The 24,788-nt window shown below is 42.1% G+C and overlaps 1 protein-coding gene across 2 annotated transcripts; it reads right to left on the bottom strand.

Annotated features, from left to right (window-relative positions):
* Positions 1–642: 642 nt before the first annotated feature.
* LOC307035973 (galectin-9-like) lies at positions 643–24,485 on the bottom strand. 2 transcript variants are annotated; one of them, XM_079675885.1, is made up of 8 exons: positions 24,326–24,485; positions 19,355–19,443; positions 17,172–17,379; positions 11,385–11,504; positions 11,001–11,207; positions 3,855–3,943; positions 1,788–1,944; positions 643–1,291 (listed from the first exon to the last, which is right to left on the bottom strand). In XM_079675885.1, exons 1-8 carry the CDS (start codon positions 24,356–24,358, stop codon positions 1,145–1,147), a joined length of 1,050 nt encoding a protein of 349 aa, XP_079532011.1. In that variant the 5' UTR covers positions 24,359–24,485; the 3' UTR covers positions 643–1,144. The 2 variants fall into 2 exon arrangements, with proteins under 2 accessions (XP_079532011.1, XP_079532010.1); XM_079675884.1 differs by having other exon boundaries at positions 11,001–11,210.
* Between the last annotated feature and the right edge of the window lie 303 nt (positions 24,486–24,788).

Here is a 24,788-nt window from a genome sequence, read left to right on the forward strand (position 1 = left end):
TTTTTTAATATACTGTACACAGCATTTTAAAACATATCTAAAATTGGCTTCACATTGACAAACAACATTCAAATGATTTGACATGTATTTCCTACTGATATCCTAGAATAACTATTTATCGTGAATATATCATTTACATTTGACTGATAATACTTCTGTACTTAAGTAACATTTTTAATTCAGAACTTTGTAATGGATTATTTCAAGACCATAGTAATTTAACTTTGACTCAAGTAAAGGGCAAGCATGTTTTCCACCAATGGTCAATTGTTCAATTTGTCTAATACTTTTCTAAATGAATTCCTGTTGCCTTTATTTCTAGTGAGCAAATATTGCATGCTTCCACAACTAGTCTTCTTGATTATACATAGACCTAACATTAACTGTCATAACAGCCTCCAAGAGTTGAAGATACAATGTAAGTTTAGTCACTACCAAAACAAGACTACTATGATATATTATATATAGCTTAGTTGCCTCTCATTGATAACACAGCTGTAAATAGACAGGAAATAGTTGAGAGAGCTGTGATGACCTATGTTCAAAGATTGTTTAACATTTTGTAATCTAAAGTATAATTTGATGATGTTCTTTACCCTTATCTGGCCATATAAAGAATTCCTCACACGTTGAAACATAACATAAACTTAACATGTACATGTTACACATTTTTATTTCAATGTTTCACAAACACTTACTATTACACAATTAAGAGGACATTGTATTTTACAACAGTATTCAAACTTACATTTTTGTTACTTTTCAAATATCAATGAGAAACATCCACACATTTTTTAGCTGCACTCAGTTTGTTACTATGGTTTGTGATGTGCTATTATGTTTTACTTATTTTTTCATCAATTTGCCTTGACACCAAAGTGTCTGCTGAACAAAACTGAATTTACTTAATTTATGATCTGACTGGGCATGATTATCAGTTGTTGATTTTCCTTTAAGAACCAATATTATGATTAAATATGTAGCATGTTATATAAAAGAAAATGCTTATTTGTTGTATGGATACACATGAAATGAATATACAATATCAAGTAAATATCAATTAGCATGGAATCATTAAATGGTGTAATGGTTGGAGTCAGGAAAACCATGATTGGTGTAAGATGTGAGATCAGCCACACGGGGTCTACACCTGCACAGAGGTCAGGCTGATGTCCCCATCGATCTCCAAGGTGCTGATTTGTGTGAGGGGAGAGAAACGATGCCTATAGTTGTGGGCCTGCATCCCATTGGCCACAATCCTGAAGGAGTGACTCTCACAACAGATAGTCAACTGAAAAAAAAGGAAAAGAGGGAAGTTATAGATTTCTAAATAACTTTAAAATGGGCTCAGTTGAGTACCTGATTCTGATTGTTCAATTTGGACATTCAGCGGTCTGCTCTTTTTCTAGTAGACCGTTGCTAAGAACAGTCTGATCAAGGGGCTATGTGCAGTCATATCAATTTGCAGAAATATAAAGAAAAAAAGGAATGAAAAGAAGGAAAGAAAGTAGCCAAAATAAAAACACATTGGTTTTCCTCATCAGAAAACACCATCTAAGTTTGCACTGATGCAGTTTAATGTAACAATTCTAATTTTAATTAAATAATTATATTGTTATTGATATGTTTTTACGTTCATGTTAACATTTTATTTGACTGACTGTGAAGTCCTTTTAAAAAAAAATGCTATACAAATAAGTGACGATACAATGATGTACTAAATGCAGCCCCTATTATCAATGAAGTTCCCCCTGGTCAGTGTGTGTGATCAGTGTTTGCAGTGTTACCGTGAAATGCTTCCCCCGTTGGAAAGGCATCACTCCGCCTCGCTCCTCATTGCCCCACTGCCCCCCATTATTGGTGTTTCGGACCACAGTGTTCTCGTCGAGGCGTGCATTATAATGCAGAGCAATGCCATAGGGATGGCTGAGATTCACTTTGAACCTGAGAGGAAAGACAGAGCACACCATGATACTGGGCCTTCTGAATGAATGCTTACTTAGATTCAAGTTTTTGTTTTGTCTTTGTTTGTTTAAAGATTATTTTTTGTCCACCATTACTATTATTCGAGCCTGGGTCGTATTCGCAACCCAGGTTAGTGGCCAAATCACATGGGGATTACATAACCAATGAACAAATAAAAGTCTAAGAAAAGGGGCCTGAAGACAGCACTGCCTTTTTATAAGGAAACACAGTTAGGAATTTTAGAGTGGCCCTAAAGTGCTTTTTGTATTTTTTCTCTTTCCTCTAGTTAGTTAATTAGGTTTTGGTGCATGTAAATGGTCTGCGATGGGAAAAATCCCAAAGTTTCTACCAGAGGGAGTTTCTCTCCCACACATCCCCCCCTGCCTGAAGCACCTTGATTGGACTCCTTTGTTTATGTAACACTTGTGCTTCTATTGGCAAGTGCCCCAACACATTGCATGTGATAGGCTAAGGGGTAGGAACTCTCTTAGCAGTTGACCAATCACAACAGAGCCAGCCAGCTATCCATCAGAGCAGACTGGGCTCTAGTTTCAGACAGAGGGTGAAAAGAGGTGCTATGAGAAGAATAGTGCTTTTTGAAGATTAAAGCATGTCACGGTAGAGGCATTAAATACAAATATGTATGTATATATATATAGATATATATCTATATATCTATATATAGATATATAACTCTGTAGCAGAGACTAAGCCCCAGTACATGGCCCGTCCCAGATTTAAGTTTTTTTACAGGTCAAGGTCATTTGATAAATCGCAGGATCGACTACTAAACCAATGAACAAATCAAAATTGAAGAACTTTTTCCTGAAAAAAGCACATTGGAATAAATGTGTGTGCAACCAACAAAGAATGTGGGTTTCAGTTTTATTTTCTGGGCAGCAACTTCTATTACGGTGCATCATGTGACTTCTTGACTTAAAAGTTGAGAAACCTTGACTAGAAACTTTGTTAAAGGAATGAGGAAACCTGACCACAGGAAAACAGAACAAAAGGCACAGTTCCCACACCAAGAGTTAGTCATGAGTTATGGGCAGGATGAACCAGATCCAGCAGCTCCTGAGGGTCACGCAGGTCAAAGACAAGACATCAACATGTCACACAAACCACATATTGTTTCCACTTGAAGCATGGCTAGCACAAATATGTCAGAGCTTGAATACACTCAATGGTTTGGGACTTCTCATCCTTTTTGCATGTTTTGGGACCATTGGTAGTAAATACAAGTTTAATTTAGTAGGTATTTGAGGATGTTTTTTGTTGTTGTTGCTTAGACATGTACATGTTTCTGTATAATACATTTAAAAATAGAGAGTTAGTCTCTATTTTTAAATACTTTCTGTGCAGTGTCTGGGCCCCTATTCTCAAGCTTCAGATATTTTTTCCGGGTGTCCCATTTCTCAAATCTCCATTCTGTCTTGTGATTGTTCTTGTTTTTTTAACTGTGAATACAGGTATTAAATTGAAGGTGCTGATTAATATTCCGGCCAAATTTACAACAGACAATTTCTTCTTTATGGTTAAAGTTGTCCAGTTGAGAACAACTAAAGTAGTTTTTTAATCAAATACTGGACTTAAGTGCGATATGAGGTACTTAAATATGATAAATATGATCGAGAAATTTCATTTATATATTCTGAAATGGGCCATTAGGACATTTAGTACTTTTGCTACTAAGCATATTTTGAAGACCTACTTGGCAATAAACCTGTTTCTGACTCTGATTCTGATCTGTATTTGATTATCTGTCTTTTATTGGGTTCAATATTAGTCCTCATTTCTGATTTCCGCTACATGCATACAGCAGTTTTGAGGTGAAGTGTCGTATTGTGCCAGTTTTATAATTTGGCTTCATTGGTATTGGGTCAGACCTGATGGCCTCGGGGTGAACCGTTCCCTGGATAGTGATGGTCCGGCCAGGCGTTAGTCCACCACTGATCATGCTCTTGTATGGGACAGCCTGTACAGAGAGGAAACAAGAATAAAGGACTGATACAAATATCCATTATTAAGTTAATTTATTGATGACTAGGGACTACAGATGAAAAATAGCCTCTTGGCTAAGTCTGGCACATTTACAGAAATGTTCATTAATGTGCACTGTCCCTGTTAAATAAATGAATAAATAAAAAATAAAATGAAATTTGATGACAGTGATGATGGTTTGTTAAGTTGTGAAAGTCCAAAATATATCAGGTAACAAAATGTCGTAACGTCTGGGTTCACAACACATCATCCTGCTACACACCTGTACACACACAGTTCAGAGAATGTCACCAAGCCTGTTCATTATGACAAAGAAGTCCCAATTTGGATCACTCAATCTTGTTTACTATAATGGTTTGTATCCAGAATTAAGATATTAGGCTGATGCTATTGCCAGAAATGTATTAAAAGGATGCCAAAATAACGTCTGGTTACGTATGGTAACCCTTGTTATATAAGCACAGTGGAGCCCTTTACTGGACTCTATGGGTACTCCCCCTTATCCTATCATGCACGCATTCCTTCACTGAGGCTTCCATAGACGTAGCCGGCCCCTGTGCGGGCCTACCTGAATGCGCGCGCATCCACTGCATCGCCCGCTCACTGCTATCCCTGTACTTTCTCTTCAGCCGAGTAGCATAGGACACCCCCGTTACCCCGCATCGGTCAGCCCGGATGTTTAAACGACTCGGGTGCACCGATAAAGCGGTGGCAGGACGAGATGGCTGCTGCATACACTTTCACTGTGGAATGAGCAAGCCCTCTGTCCACCAACAACTGTAAGTACGACAAAATAGACCCCAATTTACAAGATAGGGGCTCTATTTCTCACTCCTCACACCATCGCAGGAATCCCAGCCACTTCGGCCTGTAACAGGCTGTGGTGGATCCTGCTCTAGCTGCCTGGATAGACTGAATAACGCTATCAGAAAATCCACCCTACCTTAGCCTATCCCTCTCAGGAGCCAAGCCTGGAGAGGGTGGCCCAGAGTGGGTAACGCCCCAATTGCACCTGCCTCCTGGGAGATCGCCCCCCAAACTTGGGGAAGCGCCCAGGGCTGGCCCACCTTCATCTGCGTCATCTCTGAGTACCACGGCGCCCCTACGCGATCCGGTGCCACCAGGATGACTGACAGACGTTCCCGCCTCACTCTCCGTAGGAGAGGAAGAATGAGACATAACGGTGGAAAGGCGTAAAGCAGCTTCTTTAGCCATGGCTCGTGTGCAAACGCGTCCACCCCCAAAGGAGGGTTGTCGCTCAGTGCCATGGAGAATCACAGTGCGCAGTGGGTGTTGCGCCGGCTGGCGAGCAGATCCACCTCTGCTGTCCCGAACCGGGCCCAGATTCGCTTCACCACCTTTGGGTGGAGCGCCCACTCTTCTGGCAGGGGTCTGCCCCTCGAAATGAGGTCGGCCCCCCTGTTCTCCAGACCCGAAATGTGGAGGGCTCTCAGAGATAACATCACCTCTGCAGCCCACAACCACAATTTCTCCGCTATGGTCAACAGAGCGGCGGAGCGGACTCCGCCCTGTCTGTTGATATGTGCCACTGTGGTGCTGTTGTCGCTCCTGACCATTAAATGTTTTCCCTGGATTAAGGGTTTGAAATGTTGGAGGACCAACACTACTGCCCGTAGCTCTAGGAGGTTACTGTGTCGAGACTCTGTTAGAGCCCAGCAACCTCCTACAGCTTCCCCTAGGCAGGTTCCTCCCCATCCCGTTCCGGATGCATCCGTGAACACTGAGATATGAGATCACCCGTCCCAGTGGGGACTCCCAGAACCGGAGGTGATCCGGGGACCCCCAGAACTGGAGGTTGGTGAGGGGGGGATGGTCACCAGCCGCCGTTTGTGTCTCTTGAGATCCAAACACAGGCTGGAGAACCACCTCTGCAGGCGGCGCATATGCAGTAACCCCAGCGGGACCACACCGTGAGCCGCTGCCATGAGACCCAGGGTCTGCATAACAGTTAAAGCTGTCACTGTTGCCCCCTGTCGCAGTCTGAAAACTGCCCGTAGCAAGGATGCCTGTCTGCTCTCTGACAGGGTGGTGCGTAGCCTGCCTGCATCAAGCACCACTGCCAAATACAACACCTGTTGTTGAGGCATGGGGGCGCTCTTCTTCCAATTGATCGCAAATCCTAACTTGGGTAGATGCAGGACCAATTGAGCCATATGACACATTGCCCGTTCCCTGGAGCTGGCCATAACTATGAGGTCGTCCAGATAAAAGGAAACTCTCATGCCCCGGCTGCGCAGCAGGAGTGCCACCTCCACGCACTTGCTCAACGTGCCCGGGGACAGGGAGTAGCCGAACCTGGAAGGCAAAACGCAAAAACGTTCTGTGTCTCGGAGCAATTCCGACATGAAAGTAAGCATCCTTCAGGTCGATGGTTGTAAACCAATCGCCTGGCTGCACCAGTTCCAGTAACTGTTTCATAGGCAACATCTGGAACGATTTGTGTGCAATGTGGAGATTCATACCACGGAGATCCAGAATGGGCCTGAATTCGCCTGTTTTCTTGGGCACCAAGGACACGGGCGCTCCGCAGGTGAGTCCATACTGTCGTTTGTGTTTTAAAGAAATCTTCTTGTCGTTTTATTATCCATCTCTCTTCACTCAGTTACTTCTCGTATGCTGCTTAGCTGAAGAGAAAGGGATAGAAGTAAGCGGGCGAGGCCGCCTCTTATGCAGTGGATGCGCGCGCATTCAGGTAGGCCCGCCCAGTGGCCTGCTACGTCTATGGAAGTCTCAGTAAAGGAATGCGTGCATGATAGGATACGGGGGAGTACCCATAGAGTCCAGTAGAGGGCGGAGCCTGTGAAAAATATAACTACATAATTATGCAGATTAGTAAAAAGTCTAAACTAATGCTTTTTCAGGTCAGTCCAGCAAAAATGAAAAACTTTTCTACTTTAAACCATTGTTTAATGCAGCTGTTCCCAACCTTTTTTGGTCTCGTGGACCCCTTGAGCTGGTCGCCATTCTTTAAGAACCCCCTCACTCATCTTTGATGATTCGCCAACTATGTTTTTGTATTAAACCCTTTGCTATCGTATTAAACCCAACTGCTCCTTAAATGAAAATAATTTGTATAACTCACCCTTAATACAAATGCATTTAAATGGACATCTACACTTATTTTCAGTGAAAAACAATAATATTAAGACTCTTCTAGCAGTTTCAACATATTTTGTTAACACTAGAGCTTTTAATGAGACACTTGAGCTTTCTTGTCTTTCATAAGCTTTGATAGTTCAGGGGGCGGGACACCAGGCTTATGAAAATTGATTTAAAAATGTTTTTTTGTGGAACTATGTTTCTCTGCCCATATAATTCACCGTTCTTTTTCTGTGTATGCAGTCCTCCCGTGGTACAGAAATCCATTTTACTATTGTTTTGCCCTGTTTTTCCATTGTAGCACAAGGTACTTGGCTTCACCCCTAACCCTACTACATAAAAAACAACATATGTCATTTAGCTGACCTTTTTTTCCAAAGCAATTCACATACACTTCAATACTGTAGACATGCCAACCATTTGGGGTGAAGCATCTTGCCAAGAACACTCTGATTGGTAGACGCCTGCTTAGCCCCTGCAGCCACAGCCATTGATACAATTATATTTTCTTCTCCATTATACTGTATTAGTATAGAGGTAGAAAATAAACAAAGACAGCCCAACATCTTGACTAATGACACTATCTACATGGCCAGGTAGAATTAGATTTCATGTTGTTATTATCTTTTTTTATTGTGTCAACCTACCCTTTAAAGGTCTCCTATTATGCTATTTTAATATGGTTAGACATCCCTCATATCCCTCTGTTTTAGCCCTTAGAGCACATGTGTCAATAACAAGGCCCGCGGGCCAAACATGGCCCTCTGCAATATTGAATCTGGCCCTCCTGTCAATCCTGGTCATCAATTTAATGTGGCCCGCGAGCTTGTGTCTGTGACAATGCAACGCTGAAACACAAGAGGGCGCTGTCGCACGTCTCACTACGTCAGTAACGGCCGAGTAACCTTCTCTGAAGGTACGCTTTGCAAAGGAGATTGAAAGCTAGCATAAACAAACGATGGCGAAAAAACAAAAAGTAGACAAAGATTATCGACATTTTCAGGAGAGGTGGGAAGCTGAATACCTGTTTTGTGAATTAAAACAAAAGCCAGTGTGTCTCATATGTCAAGAGTCGCTGGCAGTGTTCAAAGAGTATAACATCCGCAGACACTTCGAAACGAAACATGGCGAGCAATATGCTAACATGTCCATGGAGCAGCGGCTGCAGAAAGCCAAAGACTTGAAACGCAACCTTCAACATCAGCAAAGCATGTTCACCCGCATCAGTAGTGAAAGTGAGGCTGCTACCAAGGCAAGTTTTATTATTGCAGAGGAAATCGCAAAGGCTAGCAAGCCGTTTAGCGAGGGAGAGTTTATTAAAGACTGCCTTGAAAAAGTGTGCAGCGTTGTATGCCCTGACAAGAAGCAGGCATTTTCAAACATCAGCCTGTCCCGTAATACTGTGGCTAGTCGCGTTGATGAACTGGCCTCCGATGTAGAGAGCCAGCTAAAAACAAAAGCCAAGGACTTTATTTCATATTTACTAGCTGTATATGAGAGTACAGACAGGACGGACACAGCCCAGCTGTCCATATTCATCCGCGGGGTTGACAGTCAGCTGTCCGTCACTGAGGAACTTTTAGACGTGAAACCGATTCACGGGACAACAACGGGAAAGGATATTTTCACCCAAGTGGAGCAGAGCGTGAACAAGATGGAGCTACCCTGGAGTAAACTTGTTGGACTGACAACGGATGGTGCACCGGCGATGTGCGGGGAAGTTCGGGGTTTGGTCGGTTTGACCCGAAAGGCGATGGGGGACACAGGAGAAAACTTGGTAGTTTACCACTGCATCATCCACCAAGAAGCCCTCTGCGGTAATGTGTTGGGCATGGAACATGTCATGACTGTTGTGACTAAAACTGTGAACTTTATTCGTGCACGGGGCTTGAATCATCGGCAGTTTAGGGCTCTTTTAGAGGAGGAGAACTCCGTGCAAGAGGATCTGCCCTATCACACAGAGGTGCGCTGGTTTAGTCGGGGGAAAGTGCTGAGGAGGTTTTACGACACCCGCACTGAGATCGCTCGTTTCATGGAAAGCAAACAGAGGCCCGTCCCCGAGCTTGAGGATGAAAAGTGGCTGGGCGACTTGGCGTTTATGTGTGACATTACTGAGCACCTCAATTCACTGAATGTGAAACTCCAGGGAAGAAAGCAGCTGATCACAGAGATGCGGGACTCCGTGAAGGCATTTGAACTGAAACTGCGTCTGTGGGAGGGGCAGATGCGTAGAGGTAATTTGACCCACTTTCCTACCTGTCAAACAATAAGCGCCACCGTCACCATTCCACTCCCGACCCAAGTGTATGCTGACAAACTGAACACACTCAAAGAGGAATTCAGCAGGAGGTTTGCTGATTTTGAATCACAGAAATTCAACATTGACCTGTTCGCAAATCCTTTTGCAATTGATGTCGACACTGCACCTGAGCACCTGCAATTGGAACTCATTGAACTGCAATGTAACAGCGCTCTGAAGACCCAGTACCAGTCAGTCGGGGCTGCTGAGTTTGCACCTCTCCTCCCTGAATCTGTGCCAGAGTTGCGTCTTCATGCTGCACACATCATGTCCATGTTCGGGAGCACTTACTCGTGCGAACAGATGTTCTCTATAATGAACTTGAATAAGACATCCCACAGATCCCGGATCACTGACCAGCATCTGACGTCGGTATTGAAAGTGGCCACAGCAAAGGACATTAAGCCTAGAATAGATGAGATCATCTGTAAGAAAAGGTGCAGAGTGTCTGGTAAAAGTTAAACTACAATGCATTTCAGATAGGCCTTGTTGCACTGACTATTTTGTGTTATCACCGAAAACATTTGTTGTGTTGAAAGATACAGTAGTAGTCCTAATGGTTTTGTTTAATTGTGAACTATTTTGTTATAAACTGAACCTACTGTAGGCTAGACTGCTAATGTAGTTTGTTTAATTGTGCACTTCTCTTTTTTTTTTAATTATTATTATCTTTAAAAACAGCATTGGTTTTGCACTTGATGCTATTGACAGCACTTTCATCTTATTTTGCTGATATAAACAATTATCCACAAATATGAAGGGGGAACACACTATTTTTATTTTATTTAATCCACCTGCTAGCCTAGTTCTAAACATATTTGTTATGGTCCTGTCATCCATGTGCCCTCTCCTGACAGGTTCTCGCCAGTCATGTGTTTGGTTTGATTGTGAATAAACACGCCAGTTTGGCTGCATTGACGTTATCTCTGAGTCATGTATATGAGTTGTAACCATAACAAGAATCACTGTAATGAATGTCATGGCCCCTGATTTTATTCACAACCGTCAGAATGGCCCTCAGTAAGTTTGAATTTGACACCCCTGCCTTAGAGAAAGGCAGATTTTAGGTCCTTATCTAGAAAAAAAAATAAGAGTAGGGGGAGCTAATGCCCGCACAGAATTCTACCGGCAGATACAGTTAAATTCTGCCGTGATTAAACGCCATCATGTTCTAAACCACATCAAGGATTATTTCTGAAACAGTATGGAGCTCAAATGCTTTTTCTCTTGCGGGTTTACCACAAGGTGAGTTCCTTTGTTTATTTCCTGCTTTTTTCACACATACTCTCGTCAGTACAGGTTAGCTCTAAGTGTTAGTGATGCTTGCTAATGTAAACAAAGACCATATTACGTCCAAAAGGCATTGTTTCTGACAGTAACTTTCTGATAGTGCCGTGGGTCCACATTTCGCAAATCTGGACCAGCTCCGTTGTACCCCCTTTTTAGAGATTTGCATACAGAGGAAAAGAGAGAGGGTTTTGTTTTCTGACACTTTGTGAGTTCCTTGACACACCGGGGACACATATTTATGTATAAAAGGCATCAAAAAGTGCATTTTGCACGATAGGTCCCCTTTAACTTGACCAACACATTTTTTTTGTCGGAAACTCACCGGCACTGCAGGCTGAGAGGGGAATCCAGGCTGAGAGGGAAATCCAGGCTGCATAGGGAATCCAGGCTGCATAGGGAATCCAGGCTGCATTGGGAATCCAGGCTGCATTGGGAATCCAGGGTAAGAAGGCAAGGCAGCTTGGGTTGGATAGGCTACCTGGGGAGCAAACACCGGCTGAGCAGCAAACACCGGCTGAGCAGAAAACGCCTGCTGGACAGGAAAAGGAAACACAGGAGAGAAGAACTTTAATCTTATTCATAACTTCTGCTATATTGTTCACATACTCTATGTGTAATAAGGTGTGGGATGATTTGTAACGAGAACATTGACATAAAGTACATAAAATACAATAAATGCCAGACATAACTGTGGGAGCATCCTCACCATGGAATTCTGGAAGGTAATGTTGGAAATTTCCACTTTCCCGCCTACTGAAATGGTGTCCACTTGGTGGAAAGGAATACGGTGCCTGTACTCCATAAAGTGGCTGCCATTGACAGTCAGCTGGAGAGAAAATATGGAAATGTATTCACGCACAGAAAAATATTGAGCATGGAAATAAATTGTACCTTTATATTAAAATAGAAACCTGAAAAGGGTGTTTTAAATTAGCTAAGAAATATTTAATAATACGATAGTAACACGGCAGGATCCTGGACAGTGGGTTTCCATCATCACAAATTAAAATAAAGTATTGGCTTTAAGAATATGAAAATGTTATCCCCAAATTCAGATGATACATACGGTGTTGACACTTGTGAAGGTACGATATCATCCTGAAAAGGGTGTTTTCAATGTGTTAAAATCTATGTTTTCTGCATAATCAGTTAGCATTTTCTCATGCTTACTCATTTTCCCAGAAACAAATGACCCTATGAACAATCGGTTACTAGGAATAACTACACGTCGTAAAAAAACCCAGGTTCAGTGAGACTGCTGTAAAACATTAGAGGTTATTATGTGTTTGTTAACTTAGATTAAACTATTGCATGATCAGTGGCAAGCCGTCAGGGCCCACTAGGCCCTCTCTGAGGACCTAAGATATTCTAAAAAATTATATTTAAAAACATATTTACACAATTCTTCATTTTCCGAGGCTAGGAAGGATTCTTGCCTCGCTTCTGAAGCAAGTGACTTGGAGGTACATGTGCTACCAAGCAAGCGTCCTCGAAATTGAGAAACACCCACTGTGAAGACAGGAGCTGATTGGTGGTCCTGCTGTAAACTCACAGAGGGCCAGCAGAGAACCGCAGTGACGCGTCGTAAAACCCGGAAGTAAACTTCTTCCGGTTCCTTCGCGAAAAACCAATGCAAATTCTCCATAGGATTTTGGAAAATAGCTTGAAATAAGGTCTGTGGTTGACACACATTTAAGAGAGGGATCACGTTTTGTTCAGCCGGATAATCTCCACATGTCAACCCTAATTTTATAATTTTTGAATCATAAATCTAGTCGCCAAAAGCGAAATGCTAACGTTATGCTATAAACGAACTACAAGCCAGTACAGCAGCAGGGTCGCACGACTTCAATGTCACGCCAATTTAAGATCGTTTCAACTGACTTGCACTGACACTGCACTTTGAACACTTTAAATATATTAACATTTTAAACTGTATACCCCGGTTATCTAGGCCCGTTTTGTTTAATGTATACCACGTTTATCTAGGCCCTTTTTGTTTTATGTATACATGTCACACTGTGGGAAACGATATTTCGATATTTCTGGATGTATAACACATGTAGAATTTTTGACAATAAAGCTGAATTTGACTTTCGCGTGCTTGCATATTTTAACAAAGCTTTTCATTTTAGCCACACTGAATTTAACTAGAAGTCATGGCTGTGTCAATTACCAGTCTGATATCGTTTTACAAAGATGACAAGAAGAGTGTAGATAGAGGAGAGAACCACTACAAGTCAGGACACGTTACAGTGCAGCCTAGATGAAGGTGTGCTGATCGGTGTTGTCAGGGCTAGCGTGAGGGACAAGGTTTATAGTGTCGGTGAGTAGTGATAGCAAGAGTACCGTTAACCTTTTAAGACAGAGTTAATTTATTCACATTCACATTCAACAAATCAATTGTATGTGTCACATGAAATCTTTATTAGGCAAGGCAAGTTTATTTATATAGCACTTTTCAACACAAGGCAATTCAAAGTGCTTTACAAAAAAATGAAAGACATTAAGAAAATGGCATTTAAAATCAGTCATTAAAAAGAAAAGCTAATAAAATAAACATTAAAAGAAAAAATACATGGATAAAAGTTACAGTGCAGTCTAAGATATGAATAGTTCAATTAAGAGCAGCGACAAAAAGAAAAGTCTTCAGCCTGGATTTAAAAGTAGTAAGTTGCAGCGGACCTGCAGGTTTCTGGGAGTTTGTTCCAGATATTTGGAGCATAATAACTGTACGCTGCTTTACCATGTTTAGTTCTGACTCTGGGGACAGAAAGCTGACCAGTCCCTGAAGACCTGAGAGATCTGGATGGTTCATCATTTAGCAGGAGGTCAGAAATGCATTTTGGTCCTAAACCATTCAGTGCTTTATAAACAGCAGCAGTATTTTGAAATCTATTCTTTGACACACAGGAAGCTAGTGTAAAGACTTCAGAACTGGAGCGATGTGATCCACTTTCTTACGGTACGTCTACACTACAGGCATCAAAAAATGCTTTCAACGCTTCGCCCATTCACTTGAATGGGGTGACGTAGAAGATGTTTAATCTTCGCCGAACTGCATTGTGGGGAGCATGGCATGGCTTTGCAAGCATCACGAGCATCTATCGGCATGTTCCAACTTTTGAGGCTCGATGCTTGGCATCAGCCAATCAAATCCCGTTTATGCAAATCCCGCCAGTGCAAGCGCAGCCAATCAAACCGCGTGCAAGCTGGGAGAGCCAGACCGCAGTTAATTTCCTCATATTCCAAACGAGATATTACGGTAGCAAATCACCCGGTTCTTTACGACCGGAACTATTTACCGGGATACAAACCGGAGGAACCAGGCATGGAGGGAGGTGGCAGAGACAGTGGGTGAAACTGATAGTTTTTTCGCCTGTTTGAAGAGTTTATATCCAGTTTACTTCGTTTTAACATTGCTATTGCTTTGTATGTCGGGGGCGGGAGATTCATGTGATTGGTTGCTAGCAAAAAATCGCCAAGCTTCAGACACGCCCAGCTTCAAGATTTTTTCATGCCTGTAGTGTAGACGGGCCGTTAGTGTTGGTAAGGACTCGAGCAGCGGTGTTCTGAATCAGCTGCAGCTTTCTAATAGATGTTTTAGTGAGACCTGTGAAGACACCATTGCAGTAGTCCAGTCTACTGAAGATAAAAGCATGGACACGTTTTTCCAAATCCTGCTGTGACATTAGTCTTTTAATCCTAGATATGTTCTTTAGTTGATAGTAAGCTGATTTAGTAACTGTTTTAATGTGACTGTTGAAACCAATAACTAATTTAACCCGCTGACAAGAGAGCCCACCTCCGAAGATCGTGACTGGCTGAGGGACAGACTCGGGGGCAGGTTCTCAGGAATTTCTTGGCTTCTCTCCCCCGAGCCAGAAGAGGAACACTACAGCTTGGAAACACTTACTGTTCCTGAAATTATCAAATCTGTTGGGCATCAGGGACCTGAGGCAATTGTGGCTAGCATGGCATTGTCTGAAGAGCAACAGAGGGCAATTCAGGTGGCTACCACTGGTCAGCGAACCAACCCAAACTGGCATTTGTTCAGGAAAGGAAGGTTGACTGCCAGCAACTTTGGAGCTGTCCTGAGGTCAAAGCGTGTGACTGCTTCCTTTATTGCCAGGGTGCTAGGGCAACAACAGGCCCTTGATGGTGTTTTGTCTGTACAGTGGGGGACTATGAATGAATGTGAGGGTGTCAGGGCATTCACCACTGCAACTCAGATGCAGGTCCATGAGTCAGATTTGTGGCTCTCCCTATCAGGATTGTTGGGGGCATCTCCGGATGGTCTGGTAGGGTCTTCCGCTGTGCTGGAGGTAAAGTGTCCCTACGGAGCCAGGGAAATGACAATAAGTGAAGCATTGCAAATCAAGGGCTTCTTTGTCAGTAAGAAAGGAGAAACATTCAGCCTGCGTGAGGAACATCCTTACTGGCACCAAGTGCAAGGTCAGCTTCACCTCACTGCAAGGAAGAAGAAATAAAAAAATGGTGAATTGTTTTTAATTTACATTTACTCGCCTTTGCAATGTTGTGGTTGTTAGAGTGTTAGGTTTCCTGTCAGCTCGTCTGTTGGGAAGATATAAAATATAGTTTCATGGAAGTCACACCGTCACATATAGGCTACTGTAAGAGCATTAAGACATACAGTACATAGGCTAAAACAAAACATCTAAAGATATAACCTTGCACTTTGATAAGTCTCGTGAACATTTTCACTATTTTGACATTTTTATAGATGAAAATTGAACTAAAGAAATAAATGGTAGATTAATCCATATTGAAAATAGGTGTCAGCTGCTACACTAATTATAATAGTTATATTTCTTAATTAATTAAGATAAGATATTACTGTATTGATCCCAATTTGGGAAATGTTTGTGTTGCAGCAGCATGACAAGAAAAACAAAATATAAGTTATTATATATACAAAAGTATGTGAGGAATGGAATATTAAATTGAATATAAATGTAAAATGTACATGTGATTTTACGTCCAAGAGAAGCTATGGAGCAGAGAGTTCTCTGCCAGCCAGAGGTGATTTGTTATTAGTTCAATATGTCAAACTGATTTCCCTGACTACAATCTTTAATTACATGGTGAAACGTTTTGCTGCTTGTACTAATTAGACTTATCATATAAGCCACACAGGTTTTAATAGGATGTGTTCATTATCTTTACTTATGTTGCGGTCTTTTCAGCAGCGCCATTTCTATAACGGCGATACAGTCACTACCCATTATTTACATTTCACCGTGACATGGACAAAAATGTAACGTCAGCTTACCTCATGGCACGAATCTAGACTCTCCTTTGGAAAACATTGGCCGGGAAACGATAGAACAAGCACGTTTCATGCGAAGACCTGTGGCTGCAACCCGGAGCAAAGCAACAAACCATTGCGTAGCTAACTAGTAGCGCTAGCTTTAGCTAACGTTAGACAACGAAACGAACTGCCGAGTAAAATTGGGAAACACTGGTAATTAATTATTCTATAATTTGTAAAACTACGGTGTTAAAAACGACAATTTCAAAAATACAGATTCTAATGGTCAGATATAGATATACAGATACTAAAGATAGGCAGGTACTTGCTTTCAAGCAGAACACAGGGGAAAACAAACTTAGCGGGAGTGTTTACGTGTTCGGCGTAATGACGTACAACGGCCTCGACAATTTCTGTAGTCCTATTCAGCCATTCGGTAACAACCATCGTTTTTCAGACACGTAAACTCTTCAAAAATCCCCAGTGGGGTCACTGCTGATGTATTTAATGTCGTAGAACAAAACGTGATTTACCTCTTAAATTTGTGTCAACCACAGACCTTATTTCGAGCTATTTTCCAAAACCCTATGGAAAAAATGCATTGCTTTTTGAGGAAGGAACCGGAAGTGCTAAAAATGCTAACTTACTTCTGGGTTTTACGACGCGTCACTGCAGTTCTCTATAGTAACTGAACGAGAGAGTAATGTCAAATGACAGTACAATTGACCAATCATATCTTCCCTCTAAATGGTTGGGTTTTATTATCGCAGAGTTTATGACAAGTTCCGCCCGCTGTGAAGCTTTTCTTATTTCCATAGCAACAACAACTTCCTGTCAACAGCGTAAACTCGCCTTCAAAATAAAAGCATGCCAAATTACACTTAAGACATACAACTGCAACACAATGCAATATCCTTTTCAATTTCAAAGAACACAAATTGGGTTATTTACAGGTGTTGTTTTGTGTGGTAGAGGGTCGCTTTCATTGATGCGTTTTGCACCCCGGGCCGTTGTTTTGATATTCCGCTGAAGTATACGCTGTGACGTAATAACTTTTTTTTCGAGGGAAGGGGTGGGGTTCAGAGGGCCTAGGTATAAAAGTCACGGCTCGCCACTGTGCATGATAACACTTGCTGTAACAAAGACACTCACAAAAGAGACTCGTACAACTTGGAAATGTAGGGAAGTGAAATCAGTCTATAGGAAATTTCAGCAACAGACCTGAAAGGACTGCTGGGTCACTGTGATGCTGAGGCTGAAGTTACTGCCAGCAGGGAATGGAGAGTTGTACTTCCTCTCTTCAGAGCCCCACTTGCCATTTTGGAATGTGTTGGTAACCACATAACCAGGGTGGCTGTCATATCGTGGATTCATCTGGAGAGCAATGTCCGCATTGGTCTTAGAACCACACTGTAAATTCACATGGAACCTGGAGAAAAATAAGAGTCATTATTCATGTTTTACAAGAGATTATTAGCTTTTTTTATGATTAGAAATGTGTATAAATGGCCAATATATAAAGTCATGAATAGTAACAAACAGTCCTAAGCTGCCTCTTGGAGGTTTTGACCGCTTCAAACTAATCATTTGACAATAACAAAGGTTTTATTTCAGAGAGACAGTCATATATTGGACAGACATTTGTTGAGACAAAATGAAAAACATGAATTGCTTCAGTCACCTGCAATGTGATCTTCTGATAGTAATCAAAAGTAAACACGACAAGCCTTTCTTGCTCTTGGATCAAAGTGAATGCATTAGGAGATTAAGAGAAACTAGATCTAGCCGTGTTACTATCGTGTTATTAAATATTTATATATCATCGTCTTTTATGGCGAGGGATGCGTTTCCATGGAAACGGCATATGATGACACCCCATAATTGACGTAGAGCTGTTGAGGGCAGGACCATTAACCATTATCTAAAGTCTGCTGCTCTGAGCATGTCAGTTGGAGTTATGACATCATCGTGTTCCATGACACAGGTGTTTATATTTGAGCTAACGACGTGTCCAGAGATCAAAGGTTTCCATGGTGATCAGTGAGAGGAGAGCATTTTCATTGTTCTGAAAGAGAGATAAACCTCTAATGCTGCGTTCACACCGGACGTGATGCGACGTTTGGGGGCGGCGCGATTACATGTAAAGTCAATGCAGAGACACGATCAGACACGAATTCGCTCCGACGGCGCGCATGAAGCGGTGGACGCGGCGCGAATCACGCGATTGAGTTGATTGAAGGGGGCCGCGTCAAACGCGAGAGTTCAATTTTTTCAACTCGAGCGTCAAATTCGCGTGACGCATTCTCGCGGAAGCCAATCAGAGGTGAGGATCTCAGCCTGCCGTCACTGACGTTCAACCAGAAAACATCAGCCATTAGCTGTTAGCAGTTAGGACACAGAGATCACAGCTCCTCATATCTGTTCAGAAACTGTACAGAAGTTAAACAAGTACAAACCACAGACTGTCTGTGTTATGGTGAATACAGTCGCTGGTTTATTTATGTCTGAAGGCCGTTGTTATGAGTGTGGAGTGAGCATATACAACGTTAGCTTAGCCTGGTCGACCCAATCTCCATTCAGAAAACAAGCATTAAAAAAGGTTTTTCGACTGCCGTCTTGTCTGCAGACTTGTCAAGCATTAATTCATGGTTTTTACTAACCGGTATCAGTATGTTGTTACGTCGGCATCATTTAGAAACGTGTATTACAATTTAATCACGGTAAAATATGTTCATTTTGTTGTAGCCAGCGGCGCGTCAACGGTATGTCTGTTTTGAATGACGCGATAAAACAAACTGCAATTATTATATTCGCATCGCGTCCGGTGTGAACGTAGCATTACATTTGAACGTTCTGTTGAAGAACCGTAACAGATATTGGTGAAATTTCAAAGCGTGAAGCATGTCAAGGAACTTGAGCATCTGAAGTGTACTTTTTGTGTACTTTCGGGTTAATAATGTGGCCTTTTTGGCAGATTAACTAAAGGTGTGCGGCTGCTGTGGAGGGGATCGATGAGGCTGAACTTACAATGGGGTTTAATGGAGACATGTTGAAAGTTTTTGTCACTTCATGTCCTCAAGAAGCATTTTGTTTAATTATTTGTTTTAATTATTTTTTATTTTTCAAGCTACGAGATGTTTTCCTACATTTGTCATGAAAAATTATGTCAGATAACAAAGTTATCGACTCACAAAAGATGATGTAAATGGAATCGTTGGTTGGTTAATAAAAGCCTAACACATTTCAGGATACTATCTTTTTTTTTTTTAAAAGGTCTCTTATTTCTTCTGAAAGTTATGTTTGTTGAGGTGGAAATGTTGTTTGACAATATACGTATTTCATATTTCCCTGCCATTATATGTTGGGACAGCTGAGAGATTAAGAGATGAAAAGAACAGTCTCACCTATCAATACCAGGCAGGATTCGTCCACTGATGCTGATGATCTTCCCCTCCTGCAGACCACCATGGATTGATCCGGTGAAGGGGATGCTCTGCAAAGGACAAACTTTTATTCTAACTTGTTACCGTGTGTCCCCAGTCATTTTTTTTACAAGGTAAAATTGGGATCAAGCCAACATTCAACAACGTGCGTGTTTATCAATGCACAAATGGTTGGTTGATCATTATTACAAGATGCAGCCTGGGTGTGAACTGTTTTATATAGTGTGTCTTATGCTGTTTTCTCTGCAGAAAGTGACTTATAAAACATTGTTCTGTTTGGTTCTGCTAATGTTGTCCAAGGCTAAAGATGTTTCTGCATCTGTTAAATCTCTCGGGACAGGATGTCAAACAGTTACTGCCAAAATAAGATCAGGAAGCAGCAGTCCAAAACATATATTAAATAATAAAAATAGATTCTTAAATATTAAAATATGTTACAATTATTTTTTTATTACAATTATTTTGTAATACAACACCTATGTAAAAATAAGTAACGCATGCTGCCTGAATTTACTTTTTGGTTTTCATTTAGGTGGGCCTTTTTTTTTTTTTGCAGAAGGTGAACACGTGATTTGTTTATCAGAAAGAATGTGTTAGCTTTAGATGTATGTTATATTTGTTGCATTGTATTTTATATGTAACCAGGGCCGTGGGAAGTAGGGGTGCTGAGGGTGCTGCAGCACCCCCTGGTGGAGGACAGGGGATCTGCACTTCCACAAGATGAAATACAAATATAATACAATAAAACAGAATTTTAAATTTCCATTTGCCCTTTACGATGGGCGCTGTAACGGCCCGTCCACACTACAGCTTCAAAAAAAGCTTGCCGGCGGGCGTGTCTGAAGCTCGACCAACAACCAATCACATGAATCTCCCGCCCCTGACACACAAGCAGCGGTTTGATTGGCTAGAGCTTGTACTGGCATATGATTTGATTGGCTGACGCTTCCACCGAAAGCTTCAGAAGCTTCAAAAGTTGAACATTGCTCAACTTTTGAAGCCTGAAACGCCAAGAAGGCTCCGCTCTGCTACCCACAATTCAGTTCGGCGAAAAGCGAGGCAACGTGACGTCACCCCATTCACACTTTCAAAAACGGTTTCCAACGCGTCTGCCCATTCACTTTGAATGGGGTGACGTCACGTTGCCTCGCTTTTTCACCGAACTGAATTGTGGGTAGCAGAGCGGAGCTTTCCTGGCGTTTCAGGCTGCAAAAGTTGAACAATGTTCAACTTCTGAAGCCGGAGACGCCGGAGTAGCCAGCGTCAGCCAATCAAATCCCGTTTATGCAAATCTGACAGTTCAAGCGCTAGCCAATCAAACCGCGTGCAAGCTGGGAGAGCCAGACCGCAGTTCATTTCCTCATATTCCAAACGAGAAATTACGGTAGCAAATCAACCGGTTCTTTACGACCAGAAGTATTTACTGGGATACAAACCGGAGGAACCAGGCATGGAGGGAGGTGGCAGAGACAGTGGGTGAAACTGGTAGGTTTTCGCCTGTTTGGGGAGTTCATATATATATATATACAGTGCTTGAATTGGGCCGGTACTCACCGGTATGCAGTACCGGCACTTCTGATTTTTACCCATGTGGTACCGGCACTTCTTACTGAGTACCGGTAAGGTGCCGGTACTTATACGTATGTATTGTGAACGCAACGCTGCGCAAATGTGGGTCTGACTCTGCCTCATAGAGGGTGACTGGCTGTCTACATGATGTGGCCTGCCGACATGGCCACTTTCATACAGATCATACTAATGCCCTCGATTGGTCTCTGTGTGTCATTCAAGCTCGGGAGGGTGTGTGTTAGTGTATGTGTGGCGCGAGCAAGCGAGAAAGCGCGCGCACCGGTTACGTGTATTGTTGTTAGCATCTGGTGCTACTAGGGTCGTGGGAAGTAGGGGTGCTGAGGGTGCTGCAGCACCCCCTGGTGGAGGACAGGGGATCTGCACTTCCACAAGATTAAATTAAAAAAAAAAAAAAATTCAGCCTTGATGTAACAAGATTCATAATTAAGTAAAGATAACACCCTTTTCACCCCGGTTACATTTTCCATTGCCCTGTACGATGGGCGCTGTAAGTGATGAAAGTGGGGGATGTTGGCTTGTCAGGCGCCCGCAGCTCACAGCCAGCGTGAGAGAGAGAGAGATAGATAGAGAGAGGGGGTGCACCGGTACCGGCGGGGAATGTTGTTAGCTTCTGCTGCGCTAACGGATATAAGAAGCTGTTTCTACAAACAGGGTGGAGGAGAGCTCTCCTGTCAGACTGAGAGGCACAGTGAGGTAAAGGACTCTGACGGCCCGTCTACACTACAGGCATGAAAAAATCTTGAAGCTGGGCGTGTCTGAAGCTTGGCGATTTTTTGCTAGCAACCAATCACATGAATCTCCCGCCCCCGACATACAAAGCAATAGCAATGTTAAAACGAAGTAAACTGGATATAAACTCTCCAAACAGGCGAAAAAACTATCAGTTTCACCCACTGTCTCTGCCACCTCCCTCCATGCCAAAAATAATCCGGGTTATGGCTAGAAAGGATCCGTCTAGTGTAAATATGACGTCACGTTCTCGTTGTAACTCTCGTTGTAATCGGGGCGGCTGGGAAACACATCTACAGCAGTAACATGATGCAACATACACATTAATGCAGCAGCAATATTAATAGAGAAACATCAGACTTAATAGTAAAACACTGCAAGGGAACATTTTATTGCACCAGGAGCTATCTTGGGACTTTTACTGCGACAACGTTGACATGCCTGTGAATAAAAAATAAACCATAGTGTTGGTGATCTACAGTGTTGTCATTCTTCTTTGAACACCCTATTTCAATAATCACACTCCCTGTCATTGACATAATTAATAGATAGTTTAGCTTCTCACCATCATTTGCTGTGGCCAACTGATGTTAACGATCGTAACTGAAAGGCTGCCTGCCAAACGTAAACATTCAGCCACGTGACATTCAGCCAAACTCTCGCGAGAGTTTCACACAAGACGGATCCTTTCTAGCCATAACCAATAATCCGCCCCTTCCTTCAGACTTCCTTACAGAGCACCTCCTCCACGAGAGCAGGCTGCAGTAACGTTACATAACAGTCAAAGCTAAACACATTTAGGTTAGCAATACTACACAGCCAAAGCAACTCTGTTTTGACTTCTCCTAGTTTCCACTTTCTTTTTGTTCTTAATTTGCTCCGTTACATTTTTTCTTTTGCGACCAGTAGACGATGTTGAACCTAACTCTGCCATGGTGAAAGTGGCCGCCTGTTGCTGGCGAGTTATTGAAGTACTGCTGCAATGCACGCCCAATGACGGCAGGCCCAATGAGGGCACGAGATACATTTGTGCGTGCACGAGATGGAAAGCTGACAGACAGGGCGGCAATCCAATCCGTTTCCCGGCTAAACGGATTGGTTGTAGTTTTTACAGTATTACGGGTTCCACAGATTACTTTTTTTATGGATTTTTTGTCAAAGCACTTAAGATATTCATTGCTATCGGGATGTTAAGAGTATTCCATGGAATATAACAAAAAGTGTATCTACCCCACCTTTAAGTCCAACATTTAAAAAAAATCTTACCGGGGGAGCATGCTCCCCCCTAGAGGATTTGAGGTCCACCCCCACTTAAAATATGTTCACATTGACAGGTTCCTAAATAGATTTGCCTTTTTTTTTTAAATAGTAAGCCATCTCCATATGTTTATTTTTGGGTAGTAGATTTAAACTAGAGGGCTATCACTATGGGCAGCAACGCTGTAAATATTGACAAATAAATCCAGCAAAATGGCACAAAAAACAGGTAGTGGCCTGGCTGGGTGTATAATTCCCGGCCTGATTTATTGTCCCAGTCCGGCCCTGATTGACGCATGACAACAAATATGGTCTCTTTATTTCCCCCTCAAAATGCACCAGATTGATGCATCTACTGTAACTTCAATATTTAAAAAAAAATCTTCCCGGGGGATTATGCCCCCGGACCCCCCTAGAGGGTGACTGGTCCACTCCCCACTTATAAAAATAGCACTTTACCACTGCACCCCCTCTAATCTCAGATGCACCCTGAGTCATTTTGTTTAAGTACAGTGAGCCTTTCTAAAATATAAAGTAAAGAGACAAACACACCAGCATTATAGGATATACTATATGACTTTGAGCCAAATACTTGTTTTTGGGCTGTTTAAATAAATTGACTTGAAACAGTTGCTGATTTAGAGTACTGGCACCTTTTTTATTCCAATTCAAGCACTGTATATATATTGCTCGCATAAAATCCCCGGGGTTTTTTGCTTTTTATGCCGGGGGCGGGACATTCAAGTGATTGGTTGTTGGTCGCGGTGCTCGAATAAAATCCCCAAGCTTCAGACACGCCCAGCTCAAAGCTTTTTTTGAAGCTATAGTATGGACGGGCCGTAAGTGATGAGAGTGGGGGGTGTTGGCTTATCAAGCGCCCGCAGCTCACAGCCAAAGTAAGAGAGAGAGAGAGAGAGAGAGAGAGAGAGAGAGAGAGAGAGAGAGAGAGAGAGAGAGAGAGAGAGAGAAGAAAGAGAGAGAGAGATAGTAACGTAGTTAATAAATGTTAACCATTTATTTGTTATTGGCTATGGGTTATTGGTTATGTTCACATACTTATTTGATTAATACAATGCAAACCGATCTTTTTTATATGGGTGTTTAGAGTTGTACCCCCTAGATCTAGTCTCTAGTAATTGGGCGCTCAAAGTGCACCAGATTGAAGCATTTTACTTTAAAATGTTAAAACGTAATCCTTCGTAGCCTAGATTATCAGATACAATACGGATTACTTTCCATTACTTTAAAATTACCAGCTTTCGTTTACGAGATGGGCAGACTCACAAATCTCCACCTCGTTTGTCAGGAAAGAAGAGACCACCAGAGACGAGAGGAAATTAAACTTGAATTACTTACTGGGTTGTAAAACGGTGTCTGATTGTAAGCCATTGTCCCAAATTGTAAATGTACAGGACTCCAAGTTGGCTGTGTTCTGCGGATGCGGACAAAATGGGAGACTTTTACAAGTACAATCTCTTTTACTGCACAGTTAGGTTTCGATTTCCCTTCAGTAGGTAGCGTTTACAGTTTAACTTCACCCCCAGGTCTGAGCCAACCCCTCCCACTGAAAATCTTTGAACAAAAACAAATAAAAAAGTGCATAGACAGTGTTATTTTTAAAGGTTCATGAAAGTCAAAATTCTAATTTGTAACCAGAAGTAATGTATTTCCAATAAATTCCTGTAATGTCAACTACTATGATCATTGCTTCCATGTCCTTTCCCCCTCATATTTTAACATCTTTTTTCGAAGTGTGGGCTTTTTGGTTTTAAAAAGTATTCTTTAGACACAGAAATCTCAATAAAATGAACATAACCGC

This window comes from Notothenia rossii (genome assembly GCF_949606895.1).
Source record: "Notothenia rossii genome assembly, chromosome: 4".
NCBI classification, from domain to species: domain Eukaryota; kingdom Metazoa; phylum Chordata; class Actinopteri; order Perciformes; family Nototheniidae; genus Notothenia; species Notothenia rossii.